This window comes from Microtus pennsylvanicus, chromosome 3, assembly GCF_037038515.1.
Source record: "Microtus pennsylvanicus isolate mMicPen1 chromosome 3, mMicPen1.hap1, whole genome shotgun sequence".
Taxonomy (NCBI): Eukaryota; Metazoa; Chordata; class Mammalia; order Rodentia; family Cricetidae; genus Microtus; species Microtus pennsylvanicus.
The window spans coordinates 43,211,236-43,238,548 of record NC_134581.1 but is presented as its reverse complement, the minus strand read 5'-3'; the positions used below and the strand labels follow the sequence as shown (position 1 = coordinate 43,238,548).

Genomic DNA, 27,313 nt, shown 5'->3' with positions numbered 1-27,313 from the left:
TTTCTCCCTAACATTTTTTTGGTACATCATAGTAAGTAACCAGAAAATCTGGCTGTGGTCCTGCTCTGTCCTCCTCTGTTGGACTGCCTTGGAATGTGCTGTGTTCAGATTGTCTGTTGTCAGGATTTTGTAGTTTAACAAAAGTTCCCTACAGACAGATATTCCAGCTGATACAGGTGTCCACACGCATCCTTCATCTTCTTTGTAGTTTTCCTGTGGTACCCGTTTAAGATTCTGTTAAGTCTTTGTTTCTAAAAGGCATACTGATTTAGCAGAAACCGTAAAGTAAGGGACTCCTGAATATTTTTGGTAAAACTCTTGGAAAGAACTAAATATCTGAGGTGTGGACTGGTGAAATGGCTCAGTGAATAAAGTACTTGCCACAGAGTGTGAAGACCTGAGTTCGAATCCCTGTGAAAGCCCAGCTGTAGTAGTCCCTGCATTGGTAATACCAGTACTCTTACAAGGTCACAGGAGGTGAAGACAGGACAATCCCTGGAAGGTTGTGGGCCAGTTAGCCTGGCATACACAGTAGAAAGTGGCAGACTGTCTCAAACAAGCGGAAAGACAAGAACTGACATGAATGTGCACCCTTACATATGTATGTTGAACACACAGAAAACTGAGATATGTGTAGATGGAGACTGCTTGTTCATTTCCTGGCTGCCCAAACCTGAAATAATCACACAGAAGCTATATTAGTTATAATACTGTTTGGCCAATAGCTTAAGCGTATTTCTAGCTAGCTCTTACATCTTAAATTAATCCATTTCTGTTCCTTTAATTTTACCATGAGGCTCATGGTTTATAGATAAGGTTCTTGCTGGTGGCTCACATCTTTCTCCTTTGGTAGCTACCTGGTGTCTCTCTGATTCCACCTACTCTCTCTCTACATCTCTGTTCAGATTTCCTGCCTGGCTATATTCTGTTAAGCCATTGGCCGAAAGCAACTTCTTTATTAACCAGTGGTAATAAAACATATTCACAGTATGCAGAGGGGAATCCCACATCACTTTCCCTTTTTTATCTAATTATAAAAAAAGCTTTTTACTTTAACATGGCAAGATTACATATAACAAAATAGGTATCAAGCAAGAATTATTGTTACAATATTTAGTTCATTTACATTTGGCAAATTATTGAAAATACTGTATCATCTATCCTATTTTTGTGAGTCTAAAGTTTTAGACCTACTCTATCTTTTATAATTATAACGATCTTTCTTCAGCTCCATCAAAGACTCCAGAAGGATGTAATATTACCTATGTAAACAATAAATTCATTGTAAGCAACCTCCAAAACTCTAGAATTGACAGACTTCTTGCTGCCAGGACAGTCACCCAAAGTTCTTCTATACCATTGGGGCATCCATCTTCAGCCTACAGGCCCATAGTATCTGGCAGATTTTTCCGTGAAGCAGGAAATTTAAAAGCTCTCTTATGCTTTGTACTGGCAAAGTTTGTCAGTTGCTTTCTTCTTTGTGTCCTGCAGCATGTCTAGCAGCAGACTCTTTCATGAAGCAGGAACCCTGAAGAACTGTCTTACTTTCTTTAGGCAACTTGAGCAGTCATTTTCCTGCAGGTCCTGCTTGTCCAGTTCATACAGCATACCATCAAGCAGTCCAGGCAAGAGCAGTTTCTTGCTCAAATGGCTAACAAACTCCATAAGGAGCCACTTCCATGCCCATCTTCCTCTTGAAGTAGATTGGTGCTTCCAGGAGCAGATGTGTCATGAAAAGTCCTAAGTTCTTAAACATTTTAAATGCCATATTCTGTAAATCTTTGAAAGATTTAAAGAATATCTATCCACCTGAAATACATCTCTGTACATCTAGAAAACCTAACTAGCATGACAACAATCTTGACTATTATCTATTAACCTGTATTTCTTAATTATACATGACATTTTTAAATGAGCTGCACAAACACAATACCTTAATCAAGAGCAGAAATGTATATATAACAGGGGCTGGAGAGATAGCTCAGTGGTGAAGGGCACTGTCTGCCCTTCTTCAGCAACTACATGATGACTCACAACCATCTGTAATGAGATCTGGGGCCTCTTCTGGCCTGCAGGCATGCATGCAGGCACTGTATACATAATAATTTTTTTAAATGCGCATATAACAAAATTGACCTTAAATTTGTATCAATAAACCAAGATCCACACCAAGACAAAGTATTCATATCTATAGCAGATGTGATTTTTATCTCACTGAAATCAACCACAGGAGTTAGGGGCTGGAATTCTTAGAGCATGGCGGAGCTAGGCAATGTCCTAGAGTGTCTGAAATCAGGCACACTTCTCTAGATGTTGAAGATGCTCAGAGAAAACAGCAGTGACTGGAAAGCTTGGAAAGTTAATAAGAAATAAATCCTCATGGAATTTATTCTGGAGCTGCAAGACTCAGACATCTAAAAGGGAATTAAAAGCTACTTTAAAAGCCTGGCACTCCTTAGTAGTCCTGTCTATGCTGGTGGACTGAGAAGTAGCTGTTTCTGGGCCTTATGATCTGTTGGCTCTTCTAGTCAAGTAGAATAAGAGCAGGAAGTCAACAGAAGTCCTGAAAGCACAAAGTTCATGCACTTCACCCCCAGCTCCTACCCAGGAATCTCTTATCTGTTCTCAGTTCTGAGGAGCTTGGCAGTCTTATTGCTTGGCTCAGACTGAACTACGGAAAATGGATTAAGGTGACAAAGAATGGGAGTCAGTAAGGCCACCTGTGTAACTCCAACGACTTGCTTCATTATAGCTAAAAAAGAAATGAAATTGTATAAAGAAGTCTGAAGACCTAAAAGTGTTTTAGTGCTAGTAGCAGAGCACACTGATTTCAGATCCCCACTCGTGTGTGGGGAGGGTTGTGAGCCTGTGCTCTGAAGACACAACCTTGGGTAGCCAGAGTGCACTTAGGTACAGGGGCTTCTGGGAAACAGAGTATGTAAGGTGGTTTACCTGTTACCGTGTGAGTGGCCGCTTTAGTAGGGTTGGTGTGTGAGACCTACCAAGTTCCCCTGAAGAAGTAACACGGGAGTGCCCTGACAGACCTGTGTGGTTCCTGGAGAAGCAGAAGGGCGAGTGTGTTTGCTGCATGGTGGCAGGGGTCGGGTGGAGGATGGCAGTTGACCTAATGCTCCTGGGAGACTATTGGGGATTCTTGCTCTGAGAGGGACCCCCGGGTCAGCCGAATTGCACATGTTGTACATAAGTAACTTTCAGTTAAGTAAGGCTAGACCTAAAATAAAATTCCAAGTGAAACTATTTTTGTCACCTGAATGTTCTTTTCTCTGTTGCAATAAATTCATATTTTCTAGTATTAATAGTACCTACCATGACCACCAAGGTGTGTAACCAACTTGAAAAACTCTGCCCCTGTTATAGAGATGGAAACCAATAAGCCTGCAAAGGCAATGTTTGGTGCCATTCCTCCCTGGGGCCCATGGAGCTGGTATTATCTTCATATTGCTTAAACAAAACAAAACACAACAAAAACCACCAGGAAAGTGAGGTGTGTGGTTCCCAGGTTCCAAGTGGACTGTTGAGATTCTCCACTGCTCCCCCGGGTTGCTGCCCAAGCAGGCAGGAGCAAGGATGGTGTGTACAGACTTCACAACAGATCAGGAAAACAAGGGGAGGGCAAGGGACAGTGGCAAGTAGTGTCACTCCTCATGAGGACATGTATGCATCACAGAGCCCTATTAGAGGCAAACTTAAGCTTAAGCGTTTCTCATTATCAGATGGCAGTACTCTCAGTGAGTGCCAGCACTGCGAGAATGACAGTGTTCCTTGTGTATCCCGAGGACAAAGGCTGACAAGTTGAGTCCATGACTGCAACCTTCCCAGGCAATCTGCTGGCAAGCTGGCCCTATTCATAAGATACTCATGCTGAGCTTGCCTTACAGTTAGGCAGCCTATGCTGGACCAGAGGCTCTTGACCTTTAGGCATGATTCAGCTTGTTTAAATGTCCCAAGTCATGTCTAAAGCAGGCTGGAATGACTCTAGTGGTCAGCCTGCTAACATCAGGAGCAGGTTTGGAATGGGACCCTGACACTGCCCTTGGGAGCTATGATTAGCAGAGAGTATCTGTGTTCATATTCTTAATATTTTGGAATGGTATTTCAGTGTTTGGGAGAAAGGGGACTTGTGTTACTATCATCTTGTCTCTGAGTACAGTGGGTGCTTTGGGGTTACCTGTTTTAAGCCCCTACTACTTGTTACATGATTTGGTTCCACTACACCCCCCGAGTTTCTCCTGTTTCTTACAGGATTTAGGACAAGTAAGTATATGGAAAGGGGGTGTGTTTGCTCACCTCTCTAAGTGCAAACACCTAGGAGGAAACACTGCAGCATGCACGGCTCTCACACTCTGAGATGGTGACCTCACCCCACTCCCCAGCTCTGCCTACTTCTCAACAGTTGATTGCAAACAGCCTCTGAGTAGGAAGCAGATTCCGTGTCGTGTCCTCCACATACATGTGAACTGGAACTCTGACACGGGACATAGTTTGTTTTGGGAAAGAGCTAAGGAGTTCAATTGCCCTTGAAATCTAGAGGCTAAAGTTAAAATCTAGAATCAGGGTTGTTTTGAGGTAAATAACTGCTTATATTTACAATACTGTACGTTATTGGTGGCCAAGACAGACTTCGCATTGATAACCTGATATGTGTCCTTCTTAGGTTCATAAACAAGGGAGGGCTTCATACATATCAGAATTTTTTTTTTTTGATTTTCGAGACAGGGTTTCTCCGTAGCTTTTGGTTCCTGTCCTGGAACTAGCTCTTGTAGACCAGGCTGGCCTTGAACTCACAGAGATCTGCCTGCCTCTGCCTCCCGAGTGCTGGGATTAAAGGCGTGCGCCACCACCGTCTGGCTACACAGAAAATTTAAAATGACATGCCAAGAAAAATTGAATCACTTAAAAAATAGCTAACTTAAATTAAGAGGCCTAAAAAATGGATGTTTTATGTCATCCTTAAAGCATAAAAGAGCAGGGGTGACTGTATGGCTTAGTGGATAAAGATGGTTTGCCCCGCAACCCTGACAACCTAAGTGGGGCTCCTAGAACCCACATAATGGGAGGAGGAGACTGACTCCTAACAGCTATCATTTAACCTGTATATACACAGGCACCAACATGCCCAAGTCATAGATTAATGTGGAAAACTTGTAAGCATTAGGGAGGAGTCTGCATTCATGGCTCTTTGGTGCCACTGTCACTGTGTCCAGGTCAGAATTCTGGTATCTCCTGGGTTTCTGTCCTTTCTACAGCAATAGAAGTGTTCTAGTCGGGACTTCTATTTCACATCAGATAAATGAAATTTTATTTTATGTTAAAGTCTAAATATGGAGAACATGATCTTTTTCCTTTTGTGAGAATCGCAATCCCATTTTTCTCTTAAAGTCTTCATTTTTCACATGGGCCTCTTCTCACTAAACCAGGCATGTGAAAAGTTTCCTCTGTGGACCAAAGTGACTCAGAGAAGTAAGTCCGCCTACAAGAGAAGTTCACTTATGCAGTGTTAAAATTGAGGTTAATAATTAATATGAGATTAATAATTAATAAAGCAGCCAGCTCTGGAAGCTACTGTCCTAATCAAGCATGCCAGATGCCAACCAAAGACCAGAGCAGAGTGAGGCCAAGTTTAATTTCTACATATCTAAACTTCCCCTAGAGTGTATTGTATAATTCTGTGGCATAAATTGACATCTTGAAGTATATGTGAGAGGGGAAGGGACAGTTATGATACATGAGATGTTTTCAGATTCTACTGAAAACCTTTTTGAGGCACGAACAATTTACTGTTAACATCTTGCCAATTATTTCCATATTATCACAGGCAGAAAACCACAGTAGTTTGTACTCTGTACGCCAAAGCTGCTAAACATGACCAGAAATGCACAGTTCTGACATTTATGATAGATAACACTGGGGTCCACCTTGAGTCAAACCTGACCCATCTCAAATTTTGGTATGAAAATTCCTGTTCTAGGATTTTGTCCTAGTCACTGTTGTATTGCTTCGTGAAGAGACACCATGACCATGGCAGCTCCTTAAAAGGAAAGCAGTTAATTGGGGGCTGGCTCACAGTTTCAGAGGGTAAGTCCATTATCATCATGGTGGGGAGCATGGAGTCACACCTGACACTGGAGCAGTAGCTGAGAGCTACAACCTCATCCACCAGCCACAAAAAGAGAGAAGAGAGTCTAGGCCTGTCTGAGACTTTTAAAACCTCAAAGCTCACCCCCAGTGACAGACTTCCTCCAACAAAGCCACGCCTACTCCAACAAGACCACCTCTTAATCCTTCTAATCCTTTCAAAGAGTTCCACTTTCTGATGACTAAGCATTCAAATACATGAGCCTGTGGTGGCCATTTTTATTCAAACCACCACAGATTTCTCACTCAGTTTTACACTGTACTCAGCACAAATATTCTTGGTTTTGACATTCAGATTCTCCCTACTATGGGGTGGTTAAAAATCAAGTAATATCACTATGGCTTTCACCAACAGGTTCTTCAGGTTTGTGTGTCAGGCTCGATATAGAAATAGTGCTGTCCAACTTGATGGCTGAGAGTGTGCTCCCAAAATAAGTTACTAATGCCTCTCTGTAGGGAATGGTCCAGGATTAAGGGTTTACGATTAGAGGAGAACTATTGTGAGATGATGCCCAGTGCGTGAGCACGTGCTACATCTGCTCCCCAGGAGTGGATAGGAAGTAGAGCATCGTATTTATGTCTCAGGAATGTTCTGTAGACACTTGCTTTTGTGTAGCCAGTGTCCCTTCTGAGTATTAGCTTGAATTAAATGGCACATCATCTGGAAAGCCCTCTGGATCCCTAGATTTAATTAGGCCCTGATCCTCCACATTTTGGGGACCCATTCAGTTAATTTAGTTTTCTACTGTTAGTGACTGTCTTTCTAGCTGTAGTGTGACCTTGACTCTTCAGTGTTCCCAATACCTGCTCATCTCAGGATTTTGTTGAAGAATGAAAGAACAGAAGAAATAATGTTAAGTGGAATGGGCGGCTGAACCGTGGCTTAGATCTATAAAATGGTTTCCCCACACAGCAAAACATTAATAACTTTGGGGAAGAACTCCCAACCATCACTGTTTAATTGTCGATTTTAATAGAATGGCTGTGGAATTGTCCAGGAGTTGGTGTGAAGAGAAAACTGGGTCTCTGAGGGAGTGCTGGTGGCTCTAGCAGTAGTCCAGCTTCTCATAGGCTGGAGGAGAGCAGCAGTGTAGGGGCTGGCCCTGAACCCAGCTTCTGGGGGTGGCTGGCTGGAGACCTGTCTAAGCTATAAGACACTTGGCCTTCCTTCCCACCTACACTGACCCTCCCTAGGGCTTAAAGAGTACCCACCACGACCCTGTGGGAGAAATAGTACTTCGTGGCACCTTACACAACAGGTACTGGATTCTTCTCTCCAGGAGTCAGGTGCATGCTGGGTGGGTTAAACACCTTTGAGTGTGGAAATTGCTTAGTTGTCATTTATATAGAAGCTGACAAAGAGCTTTCTCAAAGTAGTCTTTCTCAGGGAAGCTTTCCTTTAGTCCTAGGGAAATGGATGACTTCCTCTTTGCACAAGTCGATAGCAAGAAGGCACTGCTTCCTAAATGCCCAGCATACTTCAGCATCTGGCTCCCTTCCACAGGCCTTACATTTTATAAATGTAAGAGGAAGTAGAAGGTTTAATTTGTACTACTTCATGTACCACTTACAGGCTTCCTGTAACATTCTGAGTATTATTACTCTTATTTTAACCTCCAATGCTGCAAATATTTGCTGTATGTCTGTTCTGTATTCAGTATGTTACAGAGTACTTAGATCACCCTCAATTAAGATTCTTTATTTTTATTGGTATAATTTTACATGAACATAAAGATGCTCAGCTTTGCTTGAACAAGCAGTATGACTTAGAATTACATTTCTGGTTGTTCCAGGCAACATTAACACACACAGCAGAGTTCACAATAGCCTCTATGTGTGTCTTTGTCTTGATTCAATAGCTCACAGATATTCAAAACTAGATTTTTATGTCTCTGTTCTTGACTCAACTGTTGAAAGATATTAGTGACTTTTAGCTAATTGGATAAAAATTACTCTCACCAATAGAAATGTCAGAGATCTAAGTGTTAATATATGGAGAAAGCAGTATACATTCTAAAAGATAGCAAAGTATGCAGGCATTTTTACTGGTCCCTTTCTCCATATGAAAGGATAACTCATGGGTGCTGGGCAGCCATGTTTCAAATTCTGTGTACTGTGGAGAATACACGTCTGATGCTGGTGTGTGCTGAGTGTTTTGTTTCTTCCCCTGCCACTTCTGGGATGGTACATTGATTACACGAAATTGAATTAGTCACTCTGCAGCCCATATATGTTTTCAGAATGGTATATGTATTTAGTCTGCTTATGTGATGTTGCTGGAATTCTGGCCTTATAGCCCAGTCAGAGTTAGAGAATTGGCATACCCACTCCTTAATCATTAGGGTTCTGTAAATCAAGCAAATCAATTAAATTGCTGTCCACAGTGAGAGATTAACAAATAATTGTAATACATTGTAATAAGAGTTATGTGACTGATCTTTGTCAGAAGGAAACACATAGCAAGTTTTTGGGACTGTGGGTAACTGAAACCAGAGAAAGAAAATCCTCACAGAATGGCAACTACTGTTGCAGGTAACCCCAAGTGCTGCCTAGGTAACCTTGCTGAATTTCCCCTTCTCTAACTTGTTCCTCTTGGAGGGCAGGGTACCTGTGGGTAAGAAGTCCCTGTTTGGGGACTAATCTCCAAAATATACAAAGAACTCAAGAAATTGGTTATTAAAAGAGCAAATAACCCAATTAAAAAATGGGGTACAGACCTAAACAGAGAACTCTCAACAGAGGAATCTCAAATTGCTGAAAGACACTTATGGAATTGTTCAATATCCTTAACCATCAGAGAAATGCAAATCAAAACAACTCTGAGAGTTCATCTTACACCTGTAAGAATGGCCAAGATCAAAACCACTGATGACAGCTTATGCTGGAGAGGTTGTGGGGAAAAGAGAACACTTCTGCATTGCTAGTAGGAGTGCAAGCTGGTACAGCCCCTTTGGATGTCAGTGTGGCGTTTTCACAGAAAATTAAGAAACAACCTTCCTCAAGACCCAGCAATACCATTTTTGGGTATATATCCAAAGGAAGCTCAATCATACCACAAAGACATGTACTCATCTATGTTCATAGCAGCATTATTTGTCGTAGCCAGAACCTGGAAACAACCTAGATGCCCCTCGACCAAAGAATGGATAAAGAATATATGGTATGTTTACACAATGGAATGCTACAAGCAGAAAAAAAATAATGGCATCTTGAAATTTACGAGCAAATGGATGGATCTAAAAAACATCATATTGAGTGAGGTAACCCAGACCCAGAAAGACAGATATAATATGTACTCACTCATAAGTGGCTTGTAGACAAAAAACAAGGAAAACCAGTTTATAATTCACAGTCCCAGAGAACCTAGACAACAATGAGGACTCCAAGAGAGACATAAAAGGATCAAATCTACATGGGAAGTAGAAAAAGGCAAGATCTCCAGAGTAAATTGGTAGCATAAGGCTCATGGGAGAAGGGAATGGGGGAGGGAGAAGGGGAGTGGAGAAAAATATATAGCTCAATAAAAACAATTTAAAAAGAAGTCCCTTTCTGAATGGACTAGCTGAAATTGATTCTGAGATGCTATCAGACTGGCCCCTCCTCCTGCATCGCCTTTAATGTCATGATGATCTTTCCTCAGTGCCCCCATACTGGATAGTTTCCATGGCAGCAACTGGAAAGAGCATAAAGGAAGTAAGAAACAAGTTCCCAGATAATCTGCCTGCTCCTAGAAAAGGCAGGAATACTCTTCCCATGCGTGGCCCATCCCTACCTCTTATTTCTCTGTAATCTCCTGACCCCAGGTGTTGAGAAGTTGACTGTGGGTTTATCTGGCACTTTTGCTTTTAAGCTTTTTTGAATTTTATCTAACTAATGATTTAACACTTCAATTCTTAGACATCTTTCCTTCTCTGGTGACACTCGGTCTTGTAGGTGCCACATTTCCAAAGGGTAAGAAGGGCCTAGTTTGGGGGTGGTGACTGATAATACTTTTGTGTGAATAGTTGAAGTCACCGTGCACAGGAGGCCCCCACTGCTGTGTTATTTTCTCTTTAGCTTTCTTTCGGTTGTATCAAGGGAGCAGTTGGGAGAGCGGTGAAATCCGGGCATCGTCATGTAAGTCATCGGTTGTAGCTTTAGGCATCAGGTATGGAAAGCTTTGCCTTATGGCATCATTGTTATTGCTCGCCGCTAGGTGGCCCAGCCAGGCCCTTGGCCCTGCTTTGGTCGTCAGTCTGCCAGCATTTTTAGGTGACAGTGCTGCACTGGAGTCGTGAAATGAGCAAGAGAAAAACCTCATTTTGTTTTATATTTACTTATTTAAAATTGAAAAGTGCTCGGGAACTTTTGTTAGATTTCATTCAAACTTAGGCCTTATTTAAAAAAAGGTCAGTTTTTCTTTCTCATGTAGTAAGTATTCTGATATTTTCTATTCTGTTTGCTTCATGAGGTCATGGGATGATTGTTTTCCATTTAAGAGTCTGGTTTATTAGCATCTTCAGTGTCTCTCACTTGGCTGGTATAAAACAGACTGTGTTTAAGCTTTTTGCCTTTCTTGGAGCTTTACATTTGAGGATAGGATTTTCTGAAATTTAGGATTTCAATTTTAAACTCGGAAACTATCCAAAGTCCTTTCAGTATAATGACCACAGATATTCTTGCTTATTTTAGACACAGAGAAATGATGGCAGACCCAGTAAAGTAAAAGTTATCTCTTAGCTTATCTTTTAGAAACTTTATTATCTGCTTATGATACCTATAACTGATAATGCCAGGCAGACGTGCATAGCCGTCGCATTAAAGGAGGAGCACCCCTTCGGGTTATCAGAAGCAGCTTTGGAAGGAGAACTTCCCTGGTCTGTCTGTGGGAGAGGGAACCTCTGGTAACAGGGTGGACTGTCCATAGCAGTGGGAACTTTTGGTATAGGAAGCATGGTGGAAGGAAGCCTGGATCTCAAGACAGAACCATAAGCAGCAGACACAGCTTTCAAGCTGTACCCCCCAGTGACCCACCTTTGCCAGCCGTATCTCTAATCTCAGAGGCTCCACGATCTCTCAAAACAGTGCTATCAGCTAGAGGCCAAGGGTTCAAGCACAGGAAGCTGTGGGAAGCATTTCACATTTCCACTGTAAGGTTAGGCTTCAAAGGTTAAGGTCTATGTGTGAAGATGTCACAGGTAACCTTTCTCTCGGGCTCCTCTGCAGACATCTTAACATGCCTGAGGAGACAGTACTGATTCGGGTAGTGAGTTTCATGGACCCCTCCTGAGTTACAAAGCATCACGGTCCAACAGTGTTGAGCTAGTTAGGAGTCCTGGGTCTGTGGATGCTGGTGGGCAATCTGGCAGGTGGGCGACCCTTCTCCATTCTCCAGCCTTTTGATTTCACTACATTGATCGGGTGGTTATAACATCTTATTCTGTTTCACATACCTAAATCAAGTATGTCACCCATTTCTTAAACTAAAAATTCTTGATAGGAACCTAAATTCATCAATGAGATGGCTAGTAATATGAATAATTGCAAGTGTTTCATTTGGTTGGTTGGCTAGTTTTCTTTTGTATGTTAAACTGTCATATCATTTCCTGTGGTTATAAATGTTCATCCCTCTGTATGTTTTAACTGAAAAACAAGAGCCTCTTCAAAATGATTGCTTCTACCTGGTATGGTAGCAAATATCTGTGCTCCTCTGTACTAGGGAGGCCAGGGCAAGAAAATTGTGAGTTTGATGTCAGCTTTTGCTGCACAGTGAGTTCAAAGGCCAGCCTGGGCAACTAAGTGAGACCCTGTCTAAAAACAAGACAATTAACAGCAAACCCGTCAATACTGAGCTAAACCCACACAACTGAAAGATGAGGTACTGTACTGATATCAGTTCCACTCAGAAGGGAGCAGACGGGCTGCAGTCTGGCTCCTGGGTAGGGTTAGGTTGGGATTCTGCATTTTTTTTTTTTTTTTTTTTTTTTTGCAAAACATAGAGAAAGGAAAGTAGATACACTCTCACCTACCTTTTTTGCTCCCTACCTTTCTTTAATAAAAATAAGCCGAGCCAGATAGATATATCTGGGGCTGGTTTGTCTTGTGGGTCACAACATGATCTCTAGAGCTGCTTCCGAAGAGTCAGCTAATCATTTGGTTGAATGACTCAGCTCTACAACTTTTTGTTTACATGTGAACGTGGGTATTTTACTTCATTCACAGATAGTGATTCATCATCTAAATTTCCACACCAGCTCTCATTGTTTTAAAGCATGCCATCTCAGAGAAAACAAAAGCAAGCTCAAGTTTTACTCTGTCCACAGAAGTCTGTCTTTGGTATTGACCTATGATTTTCTCTCTCTCTCTCTCTCATTAGGATTCTGTCAGGTGTAATACATGCACCAGTGTGTGCTACATTATAAATGGTATTGCATTCCAGATCAAGGAAGTTGTCTTAAATTACTTGTACCATACCAAAACTAAATTGTTGGAGCCTCTAAAATAATATCTTTACATTGAAGGAGAATGGGGAATTGGAGGATTATAGAAGAATCTACCAGGGACTGTAATTTTTCTTGACTCAAATATCTGGAGAGCCTCTTTCTTAAAACAGTTCAGGAAATGAGCATTAGAATGGTTTTTTACAAATGCATTTCTCAGCATCTCGACTCTGAAGGCTTTTCCTCTAAGTAGCACTTGTCTAAATGGACATCTTGACCTTTCTGTGGGATATGGACTAGAATAGGGAAAGAGGTTGAAGAATGAGTTCTTGTCCTCCCATGACCTGTAGGTTTTCATGCCACACAAAGGACTTATATAGTGTGAGCAGGTGTGACCATTCCCAGTTTCTGTGACTCCTTTACAACCATCACATTTCCCTGGTCCCTGCTCTGTTTATTTTTTTGAGACAGGGTTTCTCTTTCTCAAAACCACCCTAGCTGTTCTGGAACTTACGCTGTAGACCAGGCTGGCCTCTAACTCACTACTCAGAGATCCTTCTGCTGCTGCATCCCGAGTTCTGAGATTAAAGGCATGCACTTGCTCTGTTTCTGAAGGTCATGTTGAGTTCATGTCTGGAAAAGCATTAATCTGTTGCCTTTATTACTTTCTGCAGGTGGAATACATGTTGGTGTCCTTTGATCATGAAAATAGAAAAGTCCAGCTTGTGCTGTCTGGAGAAGATGTTCTTGAAACTCTACAGGAGAAGGGGGAAAGGACAAACCCCAAGTAAGCTGATGGCTTGAGACTCAGCCCAGTGGTTCTGGAGCCTTTAGAGTAACTAAGATCTAGTAACCTAGGATCTTTTCTCAGATTTCGAGAAGGCAAGATGACAGAGGTTAAGAGTGTAGGTTTGGTTTCTAACTTTGGTTCATCTGCTCAGTTGATGAGTAGCCTTGAACAAGTCACCTGACCTCTCAGTGCCTCAGTCTTCTCATGACTATAAAGTGTGGTTAACAGTAGTTACCTCAGGGGAACTCAGAACACCGAGCACAGTTAGCTCCAGTGTGGGAGGCTTGTTTGTTCTTCAAGACACATTTCTGAGATAGTATGGAGATCCACAGTTCAGACAACTAAAGACAGTTTTTTTCCTCTTCTCGTCCTTCCCCTCCCCCTCATCCTCCCCCCTTTCCTTCTTCCTCCTCTCTGTGTAGCCCTAGCTGTTCCAGAGCTCATTCTGTAGACCAGGCTGGCCTTCAACTCACAAAGATCCTCCTGCCTCAGCCTCCCGAGTGCTGGGATTAAAGGTGTGCACCGCCACACTCAACAATTTATTTTTTCTGATTAAATATTTCTTTACGTGGGAGTAGAGAGGGGCCAAGGCCACCTACTCTCTAGTTGAGTTTCTATTTGGTTGTTTTGGGAAGCTGCATTGGAGGATCCTGACATAGAGCTGGAAGCCTATAACGCGGGCTGACTTCATCCTGGACAGAATACCTGTGTGCATTTTGAGTTACTTAGAAATATTTTAAACTCAACACTTAGCAACCTTAAGTATTTGAAAAGCTATATAAAATTTACAGCTTTTAATAAGCCTTTTATTCAATTGTACCTAATAGCTTTAAAAATTTTAATACAACTTTTAAAAATTCTGAAGTAAATGGACCACAGTAAATGACAAACTGAAACTAAAATGACTTCTCTCCAGCCACCCAACCCTCTGGAGACCGGAGTATGGAAGTTACATGATCGAAGGGACACCTGGGCAGCCCTATGGAGGAACCATGTCCGAGTTCAACACAGTGGAGGACAACATGAGGAAACGCCGGAAGGAGGCCACTTCTGTGCTAGGGGAAAACCAGGCTCTTTGCACGATAACTTCTTTCCCCAGGTTAGTTTCTGCATCAACGTGTTAGAACAGAAGTGTCAGACTAGAGACTATGAAGACCTGGCATTTCCTTTACAATTCTCACACTTAAAGACAGTTTGTACCTTGTACCGTGCAGCACTGTCATTTTCAAAGTTCACATCAAGACATAAAGTCTGTCACACACACGTAACACGCACGCACACACACGTCTCATGTTTTAAGTGAGTTTACAGTCTTGTGCTACCACCTTCACAGCTAACCTGCAGCATGTGGGGCCCATGGGCTGACATTTAGTAGACTCTCACATTAAGGCTGCTACAGTATTGCACAGTATCTTCAGTTGGTGGGTGGTGCCTGTACACTGGTGAGAACACACGTGTGGACTGCCCTGGAGAGACCCTGTGACTGGTGGCCGGTTGGCAGTGTGGGGAGACCGAGACTTTGGCCTACTGGGGAAGAGCCAAGCCCTGGGGCTCCTCTCATTAGACTGTAGCAGTTGCGCTTGCTCACATTCTCAGAGGAGCATAGCTTTTCCCCCCAGCTGACTCTGAGCCATGGCTCCCAACCCCCAGAATGCCTTTGAACACTGGGGAGGGAGCATGTTTTCACAATCTGGCAGATAATCTAGCACAGATGAGGTGAGATCAGGGTGTGGGGCAGCACCGAGCTCCTTGGGCACTTTGTTCCTGGTGTGCTCTTGCCAGATACCAACTGAACAAGCTGAGTCACATTTGTGTGGTGCTGTAAGCTCAGGGTTTGTCGACAAATCTAGTTAGGACAGTAAAATACCCGTAAATAAACAGTGAAGATTAGAAAGGGGTGCACGAATGTCCAATATTAAATATAGTGCCGCTAGGTGAGATCGGAGTTCTACTCACAAACCTTCTCTATGGGGTGACTATTCATAACCTTAAAACACCACATTAGTAGCCAAGCTGTGCTGGAGCACACCTTTAATCCCAGGACTCGGGAGACAGAGGCAGGCAGATCTCTGAGTTTGAGGCCAACCTGGTCTATAAGAGCTAGTTCCAGGTCAGCTAGGAAACCCTGTCTCAAAAAACAAAACAAAAAGCCAAATAGCAATAGCAACAACAAAGCCAGTATACTATTCTGTGTTTTTTCCCTAAGCGCGCGAGCTTTCAGCATCGTGCCATCAGTCTTAGAAGGACTTATTTTCAGTAGGCGTTATGGTTTCTAAGCTCCTTGTGTAGTACCTACATAGGGGAGTTCAAAACCTAAAGTCAGTCTTCAGACACTTAGAGATGCAGGAGCCTGTTCTGTTTCAGATCCAGGCAGACTTTGCTCTGCAGAGCTGAGGGCATGGCAGAGATTAATCAAATACCCATTATATAAATATGCAATCTGTATGATAGAATTAGGGAGTGCTGTGGGGTGTGGCTGTGGCTATGTGGTGGATTCTGGGGTGCAGGAAGGCCTCGCCAAGGGAAAATGATTGAGCAGTGTCTAAAACTCTAGGAGTCACTTGATAGGGGAGGGAGCAGAGGCCTGTTCTGGGGAAGAGGAGTCACACAGGCAGGACTGGTGGGAAGGTGGAGGAAAGCAAGTTAGCTGCTGTGACCCGGAGGCTGAGGTACAGGTGATTGGCGGGGCGGGCAGGTGTTGGGAACTTTGTTACTCTAAGAGCAGTTAATGGTTCTGTATGGGATAGTTGCTCTCTGGAGAAAAAGTTTATAGTGACTTCTTCCACTGTAATGAATGGAAACAAGAATAGGGTCCATCAAAAAGTCTGTAATTCTTTAAAAAAAAAAATCCAAGTTCTGTGTACTGGCCTGGAAATTTGTTGACTTGTAAATGAAATAATAATAATAATTACTACTGATTTAGTTCTTCAAAACTTCCTTGTAGGGGCTGGGAAGATGACTCAGTGGTTGAGGGTGCAGACTGCTCTTGCACAGGACATGAGTTCAAGTCCCAGCACCCACATTGGGTGCTCACACCTGCCTGTAACTCCAGCTCCAAGAGCTCCTATGCCTGCTGCCTCCAAGGGCAGGTGCGCAGACATGCACATACCCACAAACACACACATAATTAAAAATAATAAAAACCAATCCCTGTGCAGCAGATGATGAAGTTTTGCTGTAATCGTGGGGTTGAGGAGGAAGTGGTGTGTGAAGTATGAACAGTGTGGTTTTTCTCTAAGAAGAGGCACAGCTCTGTAGTCTGGGACAGTGCAGAACTGAATTCGAATTAACTTTATATGCAGTGAAAATCCAGCATCTAGTCAGCCTCGCCTCGCTGAGGTTCTTGTCGTTTGGACAGCATGGCTGACAGGCTCTCCATCACTGCCCCACGCTCTGCTGGGCAGAACAAATGAGTGCTACAGGTGGCGCTGTGATGTCAAAGTTTGGATTCTGACTCTAGGGTCGCTGGGATTCCCCCAGGCTAATGTCTGTCATTCTCCTACAGGACTTTTTTAAGTTCATAGACTCAGAAAAAATGCACATTTTCTGCGCGAATGCCCAGGAGGCCTTGCTGCTAGGAACTGTTTTCCAGATGAGGGCCACAGCTTCAGTTGTTTGTAGGGTGATGGGCAGCCTGCAGGCACTGGACTGTCCTTACAGAAGGTTTGGGCCAGTCGTCTGCCAAGAGCCTGCTTTGTTTTGCATTCACTAACTTGGAAGGACTGCCTTACCACAAGTGAGGTCTTCTTGAGGTTAAATTAGACAATAAGGTTGGATCTTGGACATCAGAGGGCACTCTGCTGTAAATTGGGGCTACTAGAGACACTGTTTAACCTCGAGGGATTCCTGAGATCTGCAGAGGCAATAATCAGGACAGCTGGTCCAGAATCACTAGGAGACTGGAGCAATGTAGGAGATAGGTTGAAGGTAATGTGAGCATTTGTAGCTAGTGAAAAACATTTCCAAAGCAATGTTTTACCTCATAACAGCATGTGACCAAGGGATTCGTTCTGGGGAAAGCTGAGTAAATGTTTCTGGATGCTGAGTGGAGGCTGATAAAGTCAAAATCAGCTGGGATAAGCAAATGAGATCACAATACAAGGCAATTCAAGAAGAAAAAAATACCCCAGAGGGATCAGTATTCTCAGCGTTTTCATTGTTGGGAGCACTGCTAGGTCCTCCAGAGTGAGGAGTAATAGAAATTAGATGTTTGGGGTTTTTTTTCCTAATGATTTATTTATATGTGCATTGGTGTTTTGCCACCTGTGTCTGTAAGAGGATGTTGGATCCCTTGGATCTAGAGTTACAGACAGTTGTGAGCTGCTATGTGGGTGCAGGGAATTGAACTCAGGAACTCTGTAATAGCAGCCAGTGCTCTTAACCACTGAACCATCTCTCCAACCCTAGAAATTAGATGTTTTTAGCCATTGCAAATTATGGTGATACTATAGCTAATTGATTCTGAAGCCATTTCTCATCTCTTCCTTTCTCAATTGGTTGCAGACTAGGCTGCCCTGGATTCACACTGCCTGAATACAAACCCAACCCAGAGGAAGAAGGCGCATCCAAGTCTCTCTTCTTTCCAGATGAAGCCATAAACAAACACCCCCGCTTTGGGTGAGTGTAGCTCAGACAGACTCTGCCTTCTGGTATACAATATTTGGTCTGGGAATTCCTCTTAAGCACTTACTGGATTCAGAGGAGACAGCAGACACACATCTGCTCATGTCCACAGGAGCCCAAAACTATTTCACTAACTGCATCCAGGTTTGCTTTGCCCGTTTCTAAGTCATCCTTAAAGTCCTTGGCTCCTTTTCTTCCCTTTAATTTACAGGTAGTTTTCAGGCCTAATTCTGCAAGCACGTGTATTGGGAGGTTTCCTTTACCTGTTCCTTTCCCACCGGGATCTGCCATCGCTCTGTATTACTCTGGGTGCCATGACAAGGTCAGATGTGGACAGCACCTCTTAGAGCGTAGGCTTTCTCCTTGTGTTCTCTAGGTCTGTAGTTTATAGTTTAATTTTCAGCTTTTAAGTTGCTTGAGGTCCTGCACCAGCAAGATCTTTGCTTTCTACCTATGGGCTAACCTATGCTCCTGACCCAGTGTGGGGACACTAGGAATTCTAGGTTATTCTTTTCACAGGCCCCCACATCTGTCACATTCAAAGTCTTTGCTTTCAGAGGCCCCCACCTATTTCACATTTAAAATCTTTGTAAGGTTAGACAAAGATTTATTTATTTGTTCTGCTGGGTTTGGTTGAAACAGGGTCTAGCTACATATGCCTTGGCTCTCCTGGAACTCGTTGTGTAGAGTAGGCTGATCTTAAATTCATAGTTTCCCGGCCTCTGCCTCTAGTGCTGGGATAAAGGCATGTACCACCATGCCCAGCTAGACAAAGATTCATAAATACAGTTTCCGTGAAACATTTTCATGTGTTTAAAGAGAAAAATATTGAACTCCAAGAAAAGATGGACTGTGGTAGTTATGCAGTGCTGGCTCCAGAGTTGCTCACAGGAAAGGAGAGCACAGGAAGTCCTCCAGCTGTGTCCTGACCACTGAGGGAAGCGGGCCTCAGAGCAGATGAAGTGTTTAATCTTCTAGTAGTCAGACTAACATAAAAATGGAGCGAACCTAGTTTTATAATTTTTTTAACCTGTGTAAATTTATTTTAATCTGTGTCAAGTGTTATTGCAATTTGTAATCAGTTTAAAAAAATCAGCGGCAATTTTTCCTTTCTTTATGCTGTTAAAATCGTGTTTGAATTAGAACTAGTCATGGCAAGTGCTCAGTGGTTATTGTGTGCATCAGCTGGGAGTCAGGTTAGTGCTGCGGAATTGGGGCACTGAGGCAGGTAAAGGATTTAGACTTCAATGATACCAAAACCTTAATACCAAAACCTAAGTTCTTAAATTTGAGTAAAATCATTGTATTTTCTATGGGAAGTGTTAGAATTCACCAGACTGTGGCTGGCCTTGAACACCTGAACTGGACCTCGGGTTAGCACTAGATGAGCAGGGGAGATGGCACCACCCAGAGCTGCGGGTGCCTGGCCTCTGCTAGGAAACTCTAGAGCCGCATGCTACATGGCTGTCTTGGCATTTTAGTTTGAAGTCGGATTCAGTTCCATTCCTTTTAATGTTCTCAAACTCTACAATATGGCGGTCTTGGGTGACCTCTTCTTTTGTTTGTCGGTTTTAGTACCCTAACAAGAAACATCCGGCATAGGAGAGGAGAAAAGGTCGTTATCAACGTGCCAAGTAAGTCTGGCTGTGGGGTGGTGCAGCCTGTTGAAGTTGTCCTTGATTCTCAACTGTTTCTTCTTCTTTTTAATTAACTTTTAATACAGTATTTAAAGACAAGAACACACCATCTCCATTTGTAGAAACATTTCCTGAAGATGAGGAGGCAGCAAAGGCTTCTAAGCCAGACCATATTTACATGGATGCCATGGGATTTGGGATGGGCAATTGCTGTCTTCAGGTATTGCTTCCATTACTGAAGAGGCTAAGTGTTCTCTTCCTTTCTTTTTACTAACTCTCTGCATGTTTCTTATTTAAAAATCACCCTTTAATCAGATTCAAAGATAGCTTTTCTGAAATGAGACTGTTTTCGTAACATTATTTATAACTGTCTTTTGACTAAGAATTTAAGAATTCACCACAAAGATGTGTGGTTGTTAGTGAACTTAAATGCAAAGTGAATTCTCTTTCTAAAAGCCTGATTTTTACTGCCACCTAGTGAGAGCCTTTGAGGATATTAGACAAGGCATTACCTCTGAAAATGACCTCTGGTGGGAGAACCCAATGATTTTTGTGACCCAAGGGAAAAGTTCTTTGGCATATAAATGTCTATGTTTGTACAGTCACCTCATTGTTTAAAGGGAATAAATACTTAACAGCCTTTTGCCTTGCTCCTGGCAAAGTTACACAGGAGATACAACAACACTTCTCTGTTCACTTAATTAACATTTGGGTCTAGTCAGGTAACTGATAGCCCTTGGCAGTGGTTGTGCCCACAGCTGGAATGGGGAATGCAGAGCTCCCACTCCCATGCAGGCAGGCCTGTGGTTGCTTGGTGACTGCCCCGCCCTAGTCATTCAACTTCCTCCATGCTTTCTTTGGCTCATTTTATTAAACTGGACCATAGCCTCAGCATTCTTCTCAAGGCTGCAGGTACACACATGTTTGTCACATAAGCTTCCAAACTGTTGTTTTTAAAACTACAGATGAAATCCAGATTGACTACCCAAGTCAGACTTTCCCATGCTGTTTCTATAACATGATAAAGGACAAGGCATTTTGTTTCCTCCACTTATTTAGGTAAGATTGGATATGTGGCTTCCAAACCGAGGTCAGTCCCTTCCCTTAGAAATGGTCGCACTTCATTTAAAAAGAGGCTGACTTAACTGCATTATCTGCTTCCCATCTTAAATACAAACATTTCTAGAATGGACCATTAAACTCTAGTACTTAATACCTGGCTTTAGTATTCCATGAGTGCTCTGGGAACCCAGCCTTGTTTAATACTGAACCAGGGAAGCAAGTTACTGAAACACAATTCCAGAGGGACATTTCTGTGTGTGAAGAAGACACAGTTCTCTATTCTATTTAAGGCGTGAATTTAATATTCCCCATAACATTCCACTTTAAAAAGTTATAGTCACAGATAATTAAAATGTGTAATAAATGAGATGAGTTCACAAACAGCCACAAACGTTTCTGACTAGAACAGAAAGCACCCCAAAAAGGATGGGAATTTTTTTAGTTAATGGAAGACTTAACTGAACAAAACGAAACAGCTTCAGATTATTGAGCTTGCCGAGGGCTAGTGGTGCTTGCCTGTGTGTGACCCCGCTGCAGAAGGGCTGTAAGTTCAGGGCATCCTGGGCTCTGTAATGAGATTTACAAAGAAAGTAAACCTTCAGTCTTTGGACTTTTTGAGAACCATTTAAAAGGTCATGACCTGCTATGAGTTTGTTGGGTTTTTTCCACTTAAGAAAATTATGTGGCTTCAAAACTGAATTCTAGGTAAACTGTAGATTCGGTTTCTAACATCTGTGTATTTATAGTTCCTCCTGTGCCTCTTGTCGGTGTCATGATAACATTTCCTCCCATGTGATCCTTTAAGAGGAAAGCAAAAGCAAGAGCTTGCTGTGTTGTGCCTCTGCTAAGGTGTCAGAGCACCTTGGTTTTGCTTCTCCACTGAGGCAGCACATCCAGTGATGTTCCGCACTGCTTCAGCTCCAAAGCCAGGGAGGTGGTCAGGGAATCTACTTCATGTAACTGAGACGTTAGGAATGGAATTTTCAAATTTCAGTTGCTGTTTTTCTTAGATTTTTCTAATCCTAACTTTCCAGGATGTATCTACTATCTACTGCTGTTTCCCAGGCTACCTGAGAAAAGTCAGTCAAATCATTCAGGGAAAATGTTCATTACATTATCTGCAAACCAAAGATAGTAACACACAGTAGCAAACACAGAAGTCCCAGAAAGGAACTAGACCAACTAAGAAACACAAGCCCAACAGAACCATCACAACACCTGGAAACACTTGGATCTTTTAAATCTCAGAGGTTTTTAAAGTAGCTCTGCATACCTTTCCCCCACGTTCCTGTCTTTATTATCCTCTTACCTTCATGACCCTCTGTAAATTTAGTAAGTGGGTGGCAGACACTGCCCCACATGCTTGGGATTTAAAATGGCAAGACTAAGTCCTATAGCTCAGCCTTAAGTGATAAGAAAGACCACAGTCAATAAACCATGCTTTGCTTATCCAGTCTTCCCATTCCACATTGAGTCCTTACTACACATAAAGTGCATGCATGTGTGTGTGCATGTTTGCTTCCTTCCTTCCTTGTGTGCGTAGACAGAGACCAACCTCAGGTGTCATTCCTCAAGTGCTATCCACAAAGGTCACTCACTCATTGGCCTAGAGCCAGTAAGCCTTAGGGATCTGCCTGTCTTTGTTGCCCCAGCTCCAAGACTATAAACACATGCCAAATTTTGGAGGTTCAAGTGATCAAACTTAGGTCCGAGTGCTAACAAGGCAAGCATCTCACTGGTCTATATCCCTGGCCATTTGTTGAAATAAGGGCGGCAGGGCTGTGTCCCCAGCACCCCGGCTGCCTGGCTAGCTTATGCCCTGAAATAACAACACACAAACTGTATTCATTTAATCACTGCTTGCCCATTTCTATCTAGCCTCTTCTAGGCTAATTCTCACATATTAATTTAGCCCATCTCTAATCATCTGTGTAGCGCCCCTAGGTGCGCTTACCGGAAAGATTCTAGCCTATGTCCATCCTGGGTCGGAGCTTCATCGCATGCATCTGCCTGGGAGCTGGGAGCATGGCGTCTCCCTGAGGCGTCTGCTCCCGAGAGGAGAGCTGTGGAGTCTGAGCTCACTTCCTCTTCCTCCCAGCGTTCTGTTCTGTTTACTCCTCCCACCTATCTTCTAACCAATGAGAGCCAAGCAGTTTCTTTTTATTTAACCAATGACCTTCCTCCATCACATGTGGTTCAGTAGGTGTGTCCCCATGGAGCTTGTTTGATGTCAGAAGGGATAGTTGAAATATAGAGTTAAACCGTCAGAGCTGAGACTGCTCTTTCAAGGGGTAAGCACATAAATTATTTTCTGCATCAGGCCAAACAACTTTTTGTTGTTTTTGTTTTCAAGACAGGATTTCTCTATGTAACAGCCCTAACTGTTCTAGAAGTCACTCTGTAGACCAGACTGGTATCGAATGCACAGAGATCCGCCTGCCTCTGTCTGAGTGCTGGGTTTAAAGGTGTGTGCCACCATGCCCGGCCCAAGACAACTTCTAAACAAAGCTCATCTCTAAAGCCTTCTTATCTGTGACCCCTTCTTCTCAGACTGACTTCTTATGGGGTCTGACGATGAATTTATGTTGTCATTTTAATCATTTTTATTCTTAAACAGGTGACATTCCAAGCCTGCAGCATATCTGAAGCCAGATACCTTTATGATCAGCTGGCCACTATCTGCCCAATTGTGGTAAGTAGAATGTATGTCTTCCTTTAAACATATCTGTGAAGAAAATAAGACCACAGGTGCTATTTAATGAACTAATAACACATAGAGAACTGAAGAGTCAAGCTATTGGTATTTATGATAATACTAAGTTTGAGTATGAACATCCTTTCTCCCTGTGCTAAGTATGTCCCCATGTTGTAGAAGAGAAGATTCAATAATAAGTAAAGCCTTGGAGTCCTTTGTACATTCTGTTTATAAAACAGCAGCTGGGAGCTACCAGTAGAGCCTCAAGGACTGCATGGGCTGATGAACGGGTGGGAGCCTCCCCGTGTGTGTAGCACTGTGACCTGCATTTGCTCACTTGTGTTTTTAGATGGCTTTGAGTGCTGCGTCTCCATTTTACCGAGGCTACGTGTCAGACATTGATTGTCGCTGGGGAGTGATTTCTGCATCTGTAGATGATAGAACACGGGAGGAGAGAGGCCTGGAGGTAGGAATGTTTTTCTCCTTAATCTTTTGCGTCACGCAGGTAATGTGTGCATATTGCACATACTTGCATTTTGAAGCTTCTCTTAGATGTTTATCCTCTGGGTGTTCACATAAGGGAAGAGAATACAGGTGGTGAGCCTGGCTTTGTTTTAAGTGGGTATGTGAGGAGAAAGGTGGGTGGTTAGTTTGGGGAGGGAGGCAGTTTTTATCCTTGCTTGAAATCTGTATTAGTTGTTGCTTCTTTTAAAAATAGTGGTAGAAGTCACACTGACGGCTGTTTTACCAGAAAGTCCTGGCACTGTGCGAGTGCTGTATGTCCAGTGGAGTCTGTTAGGAGGCGCTGTTGTCAGATGACTGTCTCATTCACAGGCTTAGGCTGTGCCCCGTAAGGACAGATCAGCACTGTTAGCATTTCTCGTCACACTCCAGATTGTGTGTCACCATAGCCATGGAGAGCCAGGCGCCCAGGTTCATCGTAGATGAGACTCTCCAGGACAAGAGCCTGACTGGACATCAGTGTTCTTAGAGGTTTCCACAAAGGATGTCTCCATTAAGGGCTTTTCTGCTCTGCTCCTGTCATAATCACCCACAAATTGTTGAACATACTTTATAAATAAAAACAAGCTTGCAATTTTATTATTGTGTGTGAAAGAGGAAGCGTTGGGGAGTGCAGGTGTTCCTCAGCTTGTGTATAGAGAGGTCAGAGAACAACATTGTAAGTCATTTTCTCCACCATAAGTTCTAAGGGTTGAACACAGGTCACCAGGCAAATGTGCTTCTATTGAATTCCTGGGTGTTAATTTTAGACCATGTCTTCTGTTTTAGCCTCTGAAGAACAATCGCTTTAGGATTAGTAAATCTCGGTATGATTCCATAGATAGCTACCTATCTAAGTGTGGGGAGAAATACAATGACATCGACCTGACCATCGATCAAGAGATCTATGAGCAGCTCCTGCGGGAAGGTAAGCAGCCCTCCTGCTAAGCCGATCATATGTGCACCTTTTGTTCTTGAAAGCGCTTTGAACTTTTGCTGACTCCTGGTCTGGTTTCTGTTTTTAGTGTGAAGTCTCTAACTTTTCTTATGAGGCTGCTTGTTCCTAAAGTTTCAAGTTCCAAATACTTGTGAGATCTTCTTGACTTTTAGCAAAAGGAACTTTTTGGAGCTCTGTATCTAGGTCCACACCAGTGCCCAGCAGGCATTGTGTGAGGAGTGAGTAAACTCCGACTCTTCCCCAGTGTCCATAGGATAAAATCCTGGGCAAGGTGAGAACACTGAACCACCCAGCCACTTCCTACGTCTAGACACCCTTTCTTCAGTCTGTGGACTTAGAAATTGTACAGGTGCCTTCCCTTTGCAGTTAGTCCCTGCGATCTGTCTTTGCAGGCCTTGATCATCTTTTGGCACAGCATGTTGCTCATCTCTTTATTAGAGACCCACTCACCCTTTTTGAAGAGAAAATACACCTGGATGATGCCAACGAGTCTGACCATTTTGAGGTATCTCCCATTCAAATGAATTTCACTTCACAAACTTTTGTTTTCTAACAGGTCACACTCAACAAAGTCCCAAAGTTGTAACTTTCTCGTATTTGTAAATTGGGAGGTATTAGGTATAGATAGACAGTAAACAGTCTTCGTCCCTCATTAAATACACGTCATCTGTGTTCTAAATGTGTAGAAAGTTGATTTTGTTCTATTTCTTTTTGTTATAGAATATTCAATCCACAAACTGGCAGACAATGAGATTTAAGCCTCCTCCTCCAAACTCAGATATTGGATGGAGAGTAGAGTTCAGACCCATGGAGGTGAGACACGTGCTTCTGCTCAGAAGCTCCCTTCTGACCACTCCCCACCCGCCTAATGTTCTCCTCAGAGGGCTCTGAGTTCATTCGAAAGCAGTAGGAATCCAAATGTGCCTATGAGTAGCAACTCCAAAAGCCACTGGGAGCTGATAACAGAGCGTGGACCTGGAGAGAGGGCTCCAGCCTCAAAGGGGGATGATGAAAGTGCTCAGGAATAATGTAGTCTGGAGGGCTAGGGAAGGGGAAGCTGGGGCAGGCAGTCGATCCCTAACGGTCTGGTCTTCACCACAGGTGCAGTTAACAGACTTTGAGAACTCGGCCTATGTGGTGTTTGTGGTTCTGCTCACCAGGGTGATCCTCTCATACAAACTGGATTTCCTCATCCCGCTGTCCAAGGTAATGATGGGTGGTTAGAGCCATGAGCATAGACAGTGCAGAGGTGTTTACTTACTGTGTGCATTGTGCAGTTCCAGCCTGATGTTACATAGAGTTTTCTTACCTATCAGGATGAACTGTCTCTGCTTTGACTCTGCTTTTCCCCCTAGGACCAAATTTATCTCTCGAGGCTTTGTTTAAAGACAATGGCTGGAGATGGTCCCACAAACTAGTGCCACCCCCTAAAAGTCTGTTTGGTCTACGATGTCAAAATTAGGATGATTGGAGGATTACTGATAGCATTCAGGCAAAGGTCTCAGTGCAACCAAACTTGGGATGTTTATGGAGGATGTGATTTAGATTACCAAATTAAGAGTTATAAATCTCACCCCAGGAAGACCAGAGAAGAGGCTTCCTGGAGGAAGTTGGCCAGTAGAGTTTTTGAGCCTGCCCTTGCTGAGAGGCCACAAAGCTTTTGTGTATGGTCTGAGGCAGTCCTTAAGGTGGTCAAGGCCATGAGTTCTTCTTGACATAATAATGGATGGGAAAGACTGTTAAGTAGAGTGGAGGCTCTGCTGCTGTGGACTGCTGCCAAGGAGTCAGGCCATAGAAGAATCAGAGGGGCTTTGTCAGAGCAAATAGGAATTCAGAAGTGCATTGCCCATGGGTGTGTGCTGACTACATCAAATCCACCCAAAGAAAAGTCCTTGTGAGTTACTCATCCAGGCTTCTGTTCTTGAACATGACTAGCTGTCCTAAAGCTGGCAGAAAGCTAAGAAAAAATATCCTTGAGAAGGTTCAGCATCCTCACTTGACAGTCCTAGTGAAGCAGTTAACTTCAGCACCCAAATCTAGGAATTTTACTTCTCCACTGAAATGTCCTGAACAGGAGAGACAGTGAGGACACCTGCAAGGGAGAAAGGGTGACATTACTTCTTGCCAGAGAGATTGAAAGAGCACTGTCTGAGCTCCCTTCCCATCCAAATGAGTTCTCCCTGTTGTTTAATTTAGTGTGTGACCTAGTTTGTTTTCTGTGACTGTGGAGAACACAATGAACAACAGCAACGTAGAGCAGGTTTATTTTATCTTAGGATTCCAGGTCCTAACTCATGAGGGAAGTCAGGGCAGGTGCTAAGCAGTTGCTTAGCGTCCTGCTTTTCTATACAACCCATGATCACCTATCCAGGAGTAGCACCACCATGATGGGATTGTCCCTTCTCCCACATCAGTCGGCACCAAGAAAATACCCCCCAGTGTTGCCAACAGTCCAGTCTGATAGAGGCAGTT

At 43.1% G+C, this 27,313-nt stretch overlaps 2 protein-coding genes across 2 annotated transcripts in view; both read left to right on the top strand.

Moving 5' to 3' along the window:
• The window catches only part of Elovl5 (ELOVL fatty acid elongase 5), a 318,923-nt gene that overhangs the window by 99,637 nt on the left and 191,973 nt on the right, over window positions 1-27,313 (top strand). The gene's annotated exons all lie outside the window — the stretch shown is intronic.
• Window positions 1-27,313, top strand: part of Gclc (glutamate-cysteine ligase catalytic subunit) — a 40,006-nt gene that overhangs the window by 8,029 nt on the left and 4,664 nt on the right. Inside the window, exons 2-12 of the mRNA XM_075965157.1 lie at window positions 13,250-13,362; window positions 14,282-14,464; window positions 17,869-17,982; window positions 19,564-19,622; window positions 19,712-19,845; window positions 23,305-23,379; window positions 23,732-23,848; window positions 24,673-24,811; window positions 25,234-25,346; window positions 25,562-25,654; window positions 25,943-26,047. Of these exons, the coding sequence (XP_075821272.1) occupies window positions 13,250-13,362; window positions 14,282-14,464; window positions 17,869-17,982; window positions 19,564-19,622; window positions 19,712-19,845; window positions 23,305-23,379; window positions 23,732-23,848; window positions 24,673-24,811; window positions 25,234-25,346; window positions 25,562-25,654; window positions 25,943-26,047 (1,245 nt within the window). The remainder of the gene's footprint in view (window positions 1-13,249; window positions 13,363-14,281; window positions 14,465-17,868; window positions 17,983-19,563; window positions 19,623-19,711; window positions 19,846-23,304; window positions 23,380-23,731; window positions 23,849-24,672; window positions 24,812-25,233; window positions 25,347-25,561; window positions 25,655-25,942; window positions 26,048-27,313) is intronic.